Source organism: Archocentrus centrarchus, chromosome 24 (assembly GCF_007364275.1).
Source record: "Archocentrus centrarchus isolate MPI-CPG fArcCen1 chromosome 24, fArcCen1, whole genome shotgun sequence".
Taxonomy (NCBI): domain Eukaryota; kingdom Metazoa; phylum Chordata; class Actinopteri; order Cichliformes; family Cichlidae; genus Archocentrus; species Archocentrus centrarchus.
Genome location: NC_044369.1, coordinates 1,896,064 through 1,910,155, shown reverse-complemented (window position 1 = coordinate 1,910,155; position 14,092 = coordinate 1,896,064). Strand labels below are relative to the sequence as shown.

Sequence of the window (14,092 nt, the reverse complement as noted above, 5' to 3'; positions counted from 1 at the left end):
GAGTTGCCAGTAAACCTAAGAAGAAACAGAACATTCATGCCTTTGCTGAGATAAATAAAGGATAATATCATGTTATTATGTCTCCAGTCTAATGCAACCAAGACACAGGTTTAGTGTATTCGCTGGCCTGAAGTGAACCTGAACTCCCTCAACTCAGGACACAAATTACAGCTTCTTTTCAAAGATACATTAACTTTATAGAGGAACACTATCTTCCAGGTAACCCGTCATGGAAAAAGTACTGTAATCTACAGAAAGCGCCAAAACCTTTAACTCAGAAAGAAGCCTTGTCAGGCGGATTGGCTGGAACATAAGAGAAGCTGAAGAACCTGATTGATGGCAATGAAAAAAAAACAAGTTTAAAACTACTGTTTCATCTGAGGAGTCTGCCCTCCCAGACTCGCTGCTCCATGCTTCGCAGAGCTGCTGGTTTGCCTGCATCCCTGTGGTTTGACGTCCCGTTGGGCTCCTCGGGTTTGTTTCTGCCCACACGGCATGCCATGCTCTGTCAGCAGAAATGCATCCTGGGGTTTTGACATGTCATGCCACCGGAGCGAGGCACAGAAACAATTCCATAGACGAGTGCAGCAGGCAGATTGAAACCGAATATTTTGTGTTCTGTCAGGATAGTTGTGCTAAGTCTTGTCTTGTGTTGAAATCCTGGAATATTTCTCCCATAGCATCTCCCTCCGTGGTTGGGTTATTATGGTTAGCTGTCACACACACGCCGGTTGTGGCAAACATAAGTTTGTGACTCAGGTTCAGGTAGGCGATATTCCTTTGTTTCGTGGGTCCCCACCAACTGTTCTTGCTCGGAATTCCCAGAAACCGATCCGCAAATACAGGGTTGGCCATCTTTTGTTTGTTAAAGCAGAAATATGAGACAGCACTTCATACACCGAGGATACTTACACTCTTCTGTCCTGTGCTGGCTGCTGCAGTAAGTGAGCCAGTAGCATCTGTGTGCTGGCACATTAAACCGCCCCTCCATCACGGCAGCAGCAGCAGCGGTGACACGCTGGACCTCAGAGCGAGCCGGTCTATCAGATAATACGAGTCTGAATGTGACGTTAATGAAGTTTTATTGCCAGTGAGTTAGTTCAGTGTTATTGTTTTGCACCCTGGAGGAATTCGTCACATTTGGACAGCAAATAAAATGACAGTGTCAGAGAATCATAACCTCTCTGAAGGACAGAGTAATTTTGTCCCTGGATGACAGAATTTATTGCGAGACGACGCTTTGCTCTGGAGGGTTTTACCTTATCGAGGAGGAGCCATCTAGTTTTCCTTTTATTGGCCAGAGCTCCAGATACCACGGGGACATGCACATCTGGTTTGGTTTAAAAGAGGCTTTTGCATAAACCCAGATCTGTGCTGCTTCTCTCTCTCTACACATAGACATTGTAAACTGGCTTTCCTGCAGGGGTTTGTGCTGCACTCAGCACTTCAGTTCAGCCTCTGGTTTCACTGTGACACTGGTTTTTTCTCATAAAAGAGCATTTCTGTTATAACATGTTTAAAGTCAGTTCATGTATATAGCAGTACTGCCCAACATCACAGGTTAAACATAAACAAAAAAACCCCACAATTTTAAAAAATGATGTGAAAACACTGAAACTATGCAATTGTCATTAACTTCTTTGATTATTTATAACCTGCTTTTTGGAGCATTTGCACCACATGAGTTGTTATCAAACAGCCCTTTGTGACATGTTTATCCCTGTTTAACATTAAAACTAGGGGTGGGACTTGATTAAAGAAATTAATCTAATTAATTAGGAGCTTTGTAATTAATTAATCAAAATTAATCGCATTTTAATCACATTTCAATATTTGACATGATAAATATTAATTTAAGTTTGGTTGATGAATGAATGAATATACATAAGCTTAAACTTCAAAATGTTGTTTATTTTCCCACCAGTCTGCTACACAGACCAATGAAGGGTGGAAGTGCTCCTGTGATAAGCAAACTCCTGAAATTAAAGTTAAGCATCATAACTGGATAGTTTTAGTCAACATTAATGTCTCACTTAATATAGTTGGAAATTAATCATTCTCTCAGCTGTATTCCTTGATGTTGAAATGTGTCATGCTTGTTTTAACAGCTTATTTTGAATTAAAGACTTAAAATTAAACCACAAAAAGGAGAAAAGTTCGTTCTCCGTTTAACCAGCTGTGCTTCGCACTCACGGTGACATGAGCTACGCAGAGGTGAGGGCAGGTGACGCTGATATGAAGGCTAGCCGCTCACTTACGGCCTTTGCGGTCTTCGTGGGCTGTGAAGGACCCGGTCTACGTGGGCCGGGTCCTTCGAACGATGCGGCCCCTGAATTTGGACATTGTGCGTCGATATAATCTGTATGCCTGGAACTCGTGCACTGAGAAACGTTCCATGGTGCAAAGTGCGATTAAAATGCGTTAAAAATTTTAATTCGTTAATTTCCCCGTAATGAATTAATCGAAATTAACGCGTTAAAGTCCCACCCCTAATTAAAACAGCAAAGTCACGTGATAACACAAACAGACTAACCACAGGAGTCTGCTGTAAACCAGCAGGTTGTGCGTTCTCTAAGGAAACGTCTGGAAGTCCAATGAAGGGTTTCAGTTCCTGGTCAGGAAACACTTTAAATGTAACTTGGACTGATAATAATCTCTTAGTTGGCCGATGCTACTGTCGGTTGCAAATTATTGTGATCGTGTGCAATGAATCTGAGATCTTGTTGCCTTTGAAATGGTTGCTTCAAAGTGACATTGGTGCATCAGGAGTCAGTCTGCTGTCAGTTTGCAGTTGAATGGAGTCGGGTTGGCAATCACAGGCTGATAAATTTGCAGAAATTCACATTAACTGCTTGCATTCAGAGTCCAGGGACAGCGTCATAGAGTTGGAACAGAAATTCAGAATCTTCTGTGCAAACAGTGACGACGTTGCTGCAAGAGAGCGGCTTAACTGCAAAACTGGCAACTTTACTTTTATATAGGAGCATAACCAGAATACAGACCAGCTGAGTCAAGTCCACTACTGCAGAGAGACTCATCACAGTCAAGTCGCGCTCAACGGCGCAAACTGACTCACACTGATTGCAGTGTGTTGGCAATCTGTCTGCATTTATAAATTAAACTGTGATTATTTGCAAGCCTTTGATTGCAGGCAGTGAGACTGCAGCTGTTTTGAGACAAGTCGCTTCCCACCGGTGGACGAACGTGGTCACGTGCAGCACCCCCACTGTCTGAGAAACCAGCCGCTGCCTCTGCTGCTTAAAATCATCTGCCAAATGCAATAAAATTCAATGCATACTCCTAGCTATTCTCAAGGAAATGCATGAGACACTTGAATAGGAAAGGCACAAATGTACATGGAAGGAAGAATACTACAGAAACATAAGCTAAAACTCTCAGACCAAACCTCAGAACTGTAACATCTGCCTGTTGGAGCAATTTGAATACAAATCAGCGTGTTTTATTCAAAGTGCGCTTGGTTTCTGAGCTGCTTGAAGAATTAAAAAATGAGCCTGTTGCTTTTTTAAAAGGATGTAATCTTCCCTGCTCCGTCCTGCTCTTCACTCACTGACATTTTCAGGAATGTAATCATTTCTAAACCCATTAGCTGTCCCGTCAGTTTTAGGCGCTAAAGTGAGATGTTCTTGGAACGAGCCCTTAGTTTTGATGTTTCGTTGCTAAGTGCAGAAACCTCTTCCTCCTCCCTAACTTTCTCTTAACCTCTCTGCCCTTTGCAGTTCCACGCATACCACCCAGGAACATCCAGGTGTACGACCCCACCCCCAACAGCCTGAACGTGCGCTGGGAGCCAGCCACAGGCCAGGTTCAGCAGTACCGGGTGGCTTACGCCCCCCTGACGGGTGCAAAACCATCCGAGTCGGTGAGTAGCTGTCATTAGCTGCAGAATTCGCCTGGAGGGCAGGAGGCGGTGGTTTTCTCAGAAATCACTTTGCCTGTTCACGAGGATCGGGATTAGAGTGAAGAATGCAACGACACAGAAATAACAACCTCTCGTGTTTTATTTCACAGTCATAAAAGAGTGAGGTCGGATAATATTTTTTCCAGTGCAAGTCATCATGTTCCAAAGGCTGCAGGTCAGCTCTTGTTGGATGTAATGTGCCTCCAGGAAATTCCTGAGATAAGTGGAATTACTTTGGAAAAGTAGGGAATTATCTCATCCCTGTTTTTTATTTTTTTTGTTTGTTTTTAGATAAAGAACATATTCTATCTGATAATGACTATCTTTGATATCAGCTAATCAGTTGGCTATTTTTAGTTTTTAATCAATAGGTTATAAAATTTCAAGAGACATCAGAATTTCCCAGAACTGAAATTAACATCTTTACACATCCGAACAGTTTGAAACCAAATTTTAAAGCAAAGAAATCCTTTGAAAACCGACTTACTGCTGATCACCTAATGACAGATCATTATCGAAAGAATGAAATGAGACGGATTTTAGTGAAGTGTACTTGACTCTGATGAGGATAACCATGACACAGTCAGAAAAGACTTGACCCTGGGCCTTCTCTTAGATTTAATATGACCTGCTAACATATAATAACATATTACGATATAAACTAATAATCCAACCATGCTGTGATTTACATATTGTTATATTCTCTCTGTTTTTGTCTTTATTCAGATGCTTTTATTTAATGGCTTGTTTAGGACACCAAACCCAACGTCTCTGACTGCACTTTGACTTTGAGCTTCTTCTTCTGGGACTTGCCATTCTTGACATTAGACATGCTGATCTTACTTGGATTGGATGCCTTTGTGTTGACTTAGATATCAACTTATGCCTCGGGAATTCTTGATTTGCCATATTTTTGTGACACTTGTTGGTCTTGGCTTTGGATTTAGAGCTTTTGGTCTTCATTTGTCTTCTTTGTTCCTGACTCAGCTCTTGGTTTGGATCACGGTTTGGGAGTCTAACTTAGCTCTTGAAATTTTTGACTTGGCTCTTTTTTTGAGACGTGTTAGTCTTTATTTTGGACTTCGAGCTATTGGTCTTGAGTTGGAACTTGGTGTCTTCTCTTTTTCATCTGACTTGGCTCTCAGTTTGGTTCTGACTTGGTTATAATTATTTGTTGTCCTCTGAAACTGTACTTGAAGCTGCTGGACCCCTACATATGGCTCGTTTTTGAAACATGGGACTTTCCGGTCGTGATTTGGGACTTTTTGATTTTCACCATTCTTTCTTAGGACTTCTTTGTGTTGTCTTACTTCCCACCTTAAGATCTGGCTCTTGATCTGTTTCTTCAGTGGGTCTTACTGGTCCTGATTCGGTCCTTTACTTGTGACTTGTGGACATGTTTCAGGGGCTTGTTATTCGTGATTAACCCCTTAACTGGCAGCAAATAAAATCACCTGAAACAACTACATAACACCCTCTGGTTATTATTGGCTCTGAACAACCCATTTCATAGCCTATTAACTGGCTGCGTCTGGTCCGCGGGCCGAATGAAGTGCATTTATATGGCAGGCTAGACCCGCCCATTTTGACTGACACCTCATTCGGCCAATCATGTTAAGAAATGGGTTTCCCAGAGCCAATAATACTCAGAGGGCGTCACGTAGCTTTGTCAGGTGATTTGGTGCAGCCAGTTACATGATTGGCCGAATGACGTGTCAATAAAAATGGGAGGGTCTAGCCTGCCATATAAAAGGGACTACAAACGGCCCGTCACCGGGCCCTTGCCAGTTAAGGGGCTACGGGAGTTTTGTTCATAATGTTTTTTGTCTTGCTCTAAATTTTAGTTCTTAACTTCTTAACTTTGTTATTTTAGGCTTGGTACTTAATGTTATTTATTTAGGACATTAATGGAAATCCCTAACCAAGAATTACTTGTGCAAACAAATGTCTTTCACATCACACCACGTCTGGCTTTTCTATATACACTGTTACTGTATGTTGGATGTGGACTAGTTTATCAAACTTGTAGCATTTGTTTGCACTAATGTTGGTAGTTAAGTCATTTTTATCCATCTTCTTCTACAGCTGATTAAAAAATGAAAACAGTGCAGGAACATTGCTTTCATTGGGTCAGTCTAACATTTAAACAACAGGTCGCCCCTTTTGCTCGTTCCTGTTTGTTTCACTGAGTGCTGATGTGGCACAGATGTCTGCACAGCAGTAATTATGGTAATGCTCTTAAATATGGAAATCATGACTTGTCAGCTCTTCATAAGTCTCCATCAGCACAGATTTAATGCACCAGTGCAAATGTCTCGAGCTCAGAGAGAGAAAAAAGAGGCTTTATTTCCCCACAAAAAGTTTGAACTCTGTGACTGAAGTTTGGAAACGCTGCACGCCGGACACATCTGTGACTGACATCACCAGCAGCTCCAATGGTCGGAGTTTCTGGGGCCTTACGGCTGTAATCTAATGAGACTGTTTGATGACTGGGATCAGCTCTGAAGATGCTGTGAAGTTAAAAGTGTTGCATGGTTTATTATTTCCTGTGGTCCCTGTTACCTTCGTCTATTTTCAGTTTTGTTGTACTTTCATTTAATTCACTCTGATTTTGTTTTGTCTGAGAGGAAGTTGGTTTGGAAAAGCCTCAAAAAGAAGACGCAGACATGAGTTCAGAAGCACAAAGATTTGCTCTTGATGACTAATTCAGTCTAAATTTTACATCATGGATTTGTTATTTCAGGCACTGAAGCTCTTCTGAGTATGTTGTTATAATTATTGTTACTATGACGTTTCTAAGAGGCAGAGCGGCTCTTTAAAAACACATTTTTCTCACTGGTTAAACTTAAGTGGTTTGCCTTAAACCAGTGCTATATAAAAGGAAAAAAACCCACATGGTCAAAAGTATGTGTATGCCTTAATGTTGAATCCAGATGTAATGTTTTTTGGGGGTCAAAGATTAAGCAGTAATTCACAGTGAGGTACAATAATATCAGTGAGGTCCAGCACTGATGTTGGGCGATGAGATAAGAGCCCACTTCACGTAGAAGGTGCTGAATGAGACGAGTTGCCCACACCAAACTGGGAATGAACTGGAATCACATTTTTGTCTAAAACGTCAGGGTGTGTGCTGCAGCAGCGATAATCTAGGGAAAGTGTCCGTTTACTTTTGGGCACACCATATAAATGCTATCATTCATTCATCGTGTCTTCAGGTACATCAGGTACCTAGCTGTGTAGGCTATCTGCATGCATATTTATTTTTATTAAATCATGGCAAAGTAAGCCTTGTATGGGTTACAGCATGATTAAAATTAGCCGGTGTACACTGTAATTAATCCTTGTAGGATGGTGTTAGACATTACAGGGATCCCAGTGCAGGGAACCCACTGACTAGTTTGCTGAGTCAGCCTTTGGGGCAACCAATTTTCCCAACCTGCCAGTGTAGCCAGCAGATATTCAGGCAGATATCGCTGTAAACAATGACCAGCAGATATGCCATCCATCCATTTGCTTAAGTACTCATCCAACTTGAGTTAGGGCTGGAGCCTACCATAGCTGTAACTGTGAGAGAAGGCGGGGTACACCGCGGACAAGTCACCAATCCACGACAGCGTTAGCCAATGAAACCTGATAAAGTGGCATCAGATGATGCTGATGATTATCCATTGCATTTCTACAATTGCCGTCCCTCCACACAAAACGTTTAGTCAGTACATCGAAAGTGGGAACCAGAAAGCTTCTGGTACCAGAAATCATGTTCCTTGATCCGAATTCTGCATATTCATATGCAGAATCTGATGAATGGGATCCTGACTGATCCTCCCAAATTCAGGCCTAAAAAAAAAACAAATGCCCGTCGTTGATGACCCTCAGAGGAAATAAACATTGATTCCAGAATCTCTAAATCTTTGTCTAATCGTCTAATTTGTATTTATAACCCTCATCGTCTGTTTGAAAGGCTTTCACTAACTCTCATTGGTAGTATCTTCAGTTGCTTACCTCATAGTTGGAATAATGTTGACTTGGGTCCCGCTGCTACAAGGTGCAACATTTCACTGACATGTTATGGTCTCTGTCACACTGATGCTGGTCTCTTCCTATATAAAAGCTGATTATATAAAAGCTGGATTAGCAACCTTAGCGTTGTGCAAGAACATTTTAAAGGTTTTGTTAGGTTTTAGAGCTTCTAGAAAACAGGAAATGGATATGAAAAAGTCATTCATAAAACTTGGAAACTTCTTGTTTTTATGGGCTTCGTCCTAAACTGCTTACAAATCGATAAATACCACGTCACTGGCGTGTTCAGTTCTGTCCCCGTCCCCACTCAAAAGCTCATCAGTTACCCAAAAACAACTGGATACTTTGGCCCCATCACTCAGTTTTACCTCAGCCAGCGAGGAACATCTCAGCCCTCGAGAGCAGCGCTACTTTCAGGAAATGACTGTGATTAAACCTCCAGTCTGATTCACAATGTTTTAAAAGGACCGTGTCCAATCCATTGTCCTCAACATGGACTTGACTGGTGGGCTTTAGCCTCAGCCCAGTAGGGGTGTGTCTGTGTGTGATTCCAGTTGTGGGATCTTAGCCACTGCATCATCACTGAGAAACCTATTTCATGGTCCAACATGGCAAAACCTTTGGGCCCAAAACTCTGAGACGTTTGCTTCCATCAAATCGAAGGTTCAAGTTTGGCGGGGGCTCGAGCCCAGACAGAAGATGTATTTCGCATGATGTAATGGCTCCGATGTTATGGTCCATAAATCAGCTAAAGAATTGAGCATAGATGACGTAATAATCCCAGTGACAAGCGACACTCTGCAGTCGCTCGTGTTGTTGGAAAGCATGTTCAACACGTCTTCCTCTGACAACGATTTGTTAGCGTTTAACTCCCCTTTGTTAGTGTTTGAGAAACATTTGGCAGCAGAAAACCTTGGAGATCACTGGATGCAAGATGAGCAGTGAGGTCATTATGTACATTATTCCTGCCAGATCTTTATGTAATGCATGAAGAAGCTCGTTTAAATAGGCAGAGCCTCCCTGATGATTATATCAGTTTTTGTATTTTGACCCTTGGGTGTCTTCTCCAAATAGGTCCTGGTTCCAGGAAGTTTTAACAATGCCTTCCTGGACAACCTGATTCCGGACACTCCCTACTCCGTCACTGTCACCGCCCTGTACGCCGACGGCGAGGGATCGGCAGTGAAGGACAACGGCAAAACACGTAAGCGCAACAACCTCACACTCTGCTGGTGTGTAGACTCAAATGACTCACTCAGGCTCACCACGGTTTACATCTGCAGCAGTCCAAAACACAGGAAGTACAAGCAGGCTTAAAGCTCTGGTTGCTAACTCCACTCCTCTTAACAAATATTGGATTACATCATTAGTGATGATTGTGAAACTGCTACTATAATGAAGTAATGAGCCCAGAGAGTGAAATACACTCAGCTGTGCATGTAATGTAATTATGTAATGCCCTTTAATAAAAACCCAAAAACAGAATGCTTTTCAGATCTCATGAAGCCATATTTTATTCACAACAGAAAATAGAAAAAAAAAATCAGATGCTTCAACTGAGATATTTTACTATATCATGAAAGGTTTGAGGTCATTTTGAGTTTGATGGCAGCAGCACGTCTCCAAAACGCTGAGACAGGGGAAACAAAAGGCTGGAGAAGTAAGTGCTACTAAAAGAAACAGCTGGAGGAACATTTAGCACCTAATTAGGTTTGTTGGCAACAGCTCAGTGACATGATCGGGTATAAAAAAAGAGCATCTCAGACAGAGTAAAGATGGGCCCAGTTTCATATGCAAAAGCTTAAACTTAGCCTTTTCTAGTTTTAGTAGTCATGTAGCTGCGCTGTCCTTTTAATTCAGTGTTATTAAATCTGTTCATGTTTTAAACATTAAAAGCAAATCATGCCATTTAATAGAGTTCAGTACGAAACACACACAAATATGCATACACTGCGTTTAGCATTAGATGCTAGCTCCTTTCCAGAAGTCAATAACAACACCGACATGGATGAAATAATTACATCCTGTCAGTTTTTCAATATTTGAATGAAAATAATTTGGTTTAATTTTGTCAGCCCGATGCTGCTAATCAAATGCAATTGATTAACTGATCATCAGCATGTGAGACCAAAAGCAGAAGTTTTGGCAGTTTGCTGATCTGGAGCATTCGAGTGTGTGTCAACACAACGCAACAATCTTCCCAGGAGGGGCGGATTCAGCTCAGTCTGTCCAACAGGGAAAGCTCGGCCCAGATTGGATCATGTAACAGGACCACGATCCCAGCAGATCTACAACAGAAGGAGTGAAAAAGGAAAGAACGAAGGTGCTGCAGCGACCTGATCAAAATGCTGCGGTGGGACGTTAGGAGAGCTGCGCATGAACAAATGCCTGCGAACCTCAATGAACTGAAGCAGCATTACAAAGAACAGTGGACCAGTATGTCCCTCCAATATGTAAATGTGTTGCTGCTAATGGTGCTTCTACGAGCCCTCAGCCATGGGGTGTACTTCGTTTTTCACAGGACTGGATATGTGTTGATTTTGTGGTCCAGTCAAAGTGTTTTTTCTTTCTTTATTTGTTAAATATACTGTATAATATTACAGTGTTACCTGGTTATATTACATGACCAATCTGAGCGCTGCTCCTCAGCAGGCTTCCAGAGATGGACCAATCAGGGAAAAAGTGTGGGCTTTTAAGGAGGGGCCCTTAAAGAGACAGGATATAGCTTAACCTGTCTCAGCTTAAAGGCCAGTATACCACAAATAAGGATTTTCTATAACTGGATCGTGTGAAAAGTACTACAGTAGAGTCCAAGAGTAAAAATCTAGAGCTGGAAATATGTATGTAGTACATAAACAGCAAGAATTTAAAGCATTATAATAATCAAATAAACTTTGTTATATATTAATTTAAAAAAAAGAAAGTTCCCTTTAATAAATTACAAATATATTATGATTATAATACAGTATATTCTGCTACATTGTTTCTATTTTAACCACAAATAATAAAGGCTGAATTTGATTTGCTTGCAGTGCCCCGTACTGGTCCCAGGAACATGCGCGTGTTTGATGCCACCACCAACACCCTGACCATCGGCTGGGATCACGCAGAAGGACCCGTGAGGCAGTACAAGATCGCCTACGCCCCCATGACCGGAGACCCCATCACAGAGTTCGTAAGTGCACCTTCAAGCTCATTTACACGATCATTTAAACGATCCCGCATAACATCAGAGTTTCAGTGCTGAAGTCGAGCAGCAGTCCTGGAATATCATTTCCAGTATGTGAGCAGGACTTGGTCCTATATGGAGGTAAATTTATGTTCCTAACCTTACCTGCCTGTATTGGCTGAAGAAAACGCCCTCTTAGAGTTACAGAAACTGAACTCCACACATTGAAGATATAATAAAAAAAAACCCTCAGAGGCAAAGAGATTTCAGAGGAAACGCATCAGAACCACAAACATCCAGCGTATTTCGTTCTGTTTAACCCGTAAGGAGAGATTAATCTCAGGTAGTGATGTGTTTTGTTTTGGATAAAAGTTTTGGATAAACTGCCCGTACACCCCCTCTCCATTCACCCTCCGCTATGACGTCCCCCCCCGGACTATGTGGTGAAGTCACACCTCAGGATCCCCTCGCCTCATTCAGGCTATAAATCACCGAGCAGGGAGACTAATGACAGGCTCAGTTAAACAAACAGTATAATTTGAGGTATAATAACGTTATTAATAGTTCTGAATAATAAGTTGGAGCGGTGGGGGAGAGCGGAGACAGCACAGCTGTGCTTCCCTTCTGCTCGTTAGTGTAACACCTGCTCCGAATGAGTCAGCTAAGTGCGGCGGGGGGACGCTGATGAAAGGACTTCTCCAGACCGGCACTGACCAGAGAGCTCACAGCCATTATTTATACAGACACAAATTGATCAATTTAGCATCTGTAACTAATGGAGAAGGTTTGTGTTGGTACACAATGTCTCCGTAATCCAACTGAGAAGCAATTTTCTGCCTCATGAGGCTGAAAAAATGATTCCTTCCTGTTTATTAGAGAGTCAGTCTTCTAAAGAGTTAAAGCCTCACACAAGAGGAAAATTAAGGATTGTGTAACACATTTCTGGCTCTTCCATTTATCATGCTGCAATTCGGGGTAAAACCTCGAAATTTATTCACACTGAAATTTGGAATAAAAGTCAGTTTAACTCTGATTTAATTTATAAGTTTATGTCTGGCAAAATGACCCTTCTTTCACTTGACCTATGACCTCAGTAGGTTACAGTGTTAATCACTAGTTTCAGATCTTATTGAATAAAACATGATGGTTATTTTGTAAATTATGGTCCCCATTAGATTAAAAAAATCCTATGGTGTGATATACCATAGTGTGATGGTGACAGAGAAAATGCTCAGCTTGTGGCTTCGTAGACTTTACTGTCCAATCACAGCAGCTGTCACCATCTTTTATATACAGTTCATGGACTCCACTCAGAGGGGATGGAAAACAAAAGAGATTCATGTAACACAAATATATATATATATATATATATATATATATATATATATATATATATATATATATATATATATATATATATATAAAATAAGTTACAAAGAATGAAGAATTGGACACCATGGTAAGGTGGCTGTGTGGTATCCACTCAGCACTGGGTCAGGTTCTCCCAGTCAGTCTAAGTGAGCAGCCCTGCCCATTAATTACATGTAGCATTTGCAACAGATGTGCAGATAGCAATGCCACTCAGGATTTCTCTCTTCACTGCCTTCACTTCATGTCTGACTGCACTGTGTGGATCCTCAGGCCATGGTTCCAGGAAACCGAAACAATGCCATGCTGCAGAATCTGCTCCCAGACACCCCGTACAACATCACTGTGGAGGCCATCTACGCCGAGGGGCCCGGAGGAACCCTCAACGGGAAAGGACGCACAGGTGATAAAAATGATTTTCTAGCAAAGGCAGACGAAGGTCTGCAGTTTCTGATTTTCAGAAACACTGGTTGGCTTGTTATGTTGCACAATTTCCCTGCAGCTGTCACAGGCTTTCTGCACATTAGACCTTATAATTTGGCTGATTGTAGTAAACAACAGGCTTTAATAATAAGTATACTTCTAGATGGGCCAGTCTCCCCCCTCAACAGCCATCTTTGAAAAGCATCTGGGCAGTTATTTTAAAGCTTCCAACTGAATGAGTAAAAACTGTAAGCATCAAATCAACAGTCATTTTAAAAATAAAAGCTTGATATTTGGTTAGTTTACTCCAAAATAATGATTTTAAAGCTTTTTTCCCTGCAGGTAATACATCTGTAACACATGCTGTCAGGTTCATTAACAGAGCAGACATGATCAATCTACACGTGCCTGCATCTCCGCTACAGTACACACACACACCTGCTGCCTGAAACTGTCACCTCTGCCGTGTGATTGGCTCATATGTTTCCTGTTTCAGCTGCTGATTGGCTCTTTGTGGGCAGAGCGATGGGACAGCTGCCATCTTTGGCCGTACTGAGTTTTCCTCATGTGTAAATCGTTACCTTTTCTCTGTCTTTAGTTGACGTGACATTAATCTGGTTTGATGAGGTGTTTGTGTTATGGATGGGCGGCAAACACTCATCTATCAGAGTTCATTTTTGTATTTCCTGTTCTGGCTCAGAAATCGACTGACTGTGTCTCATAAACACTGAAGAGTTTACTTTGGAAAACTTCCTAATGCGCTCCTCCAGCGTTCTAACAGTTCTAGTCTGGATGTAATCCAACTCCTCACCAACTTTCTGTGGTCATTCGGCTTTCAGGCGTTGAAACCACGAGTGTTAAACCCGCCGACACGAGCGGCACCGAGTGTGTAACAGTGAAAATAAATACATTAGGTGTGCATCAGTTAACGGTCTCTCTGTGTGTTAGTGTGAGGAGTTTGGACTGCTCAAAGCTGCAATGAGAGAGCACTCGATTGGTCAGCAGTTCACTTAGTTATACAAACAACACACACTCTGTGTGTGTGTGTGTGTGTCAGGCATCTGTACAGTTCTGAACACACATCCTCCAGCTTCCCCAACAAGCCCAAATCTAAACACCTCCACTTTATAAGATGAATTTTATAACCCGGCTGAAGGCGGCTCACTGCTGACAGGCAGGAAGAGGCTGAGTTT

At 41.8% G+C, this 14,092-nt stretch overlaps 1 protein-coding gene across 4 annotated transcripts in view; it reads left to right on the top strand.

The window, feature by feature from the left end:
- col12a1b (collagen, type XII, alpha 1b) overlaps nt 1–14,092 on the top strand; it is a 147,135-nt gene that overhangs the window by 88,636 nt on the left and 44,407 nt on the right. For all 4 annotated transcript variants that reach the window (XM_030720899.1, XM_030720897.1, XM_030720896.1 and 1 more), the window contains 4 exons: nt 3,738–3,880; nt 9,014–9,143; nt 10,972–11,114; nt 12,750–12,879. In XM_030720899.1, the coding sequence (XP_030576759.1) occupies nt 3,738–3,880; nt 9,014–9,143; nt 10,972–11,114; nt 12,750–12,879 (546 nt within the window). The remainder of the gene's footprint in view (nt 1–3,737; nt 3,881–9,013; nt 9,144–10,971; nt 11,115–12,749; nt 12,880–14,092) is intronic.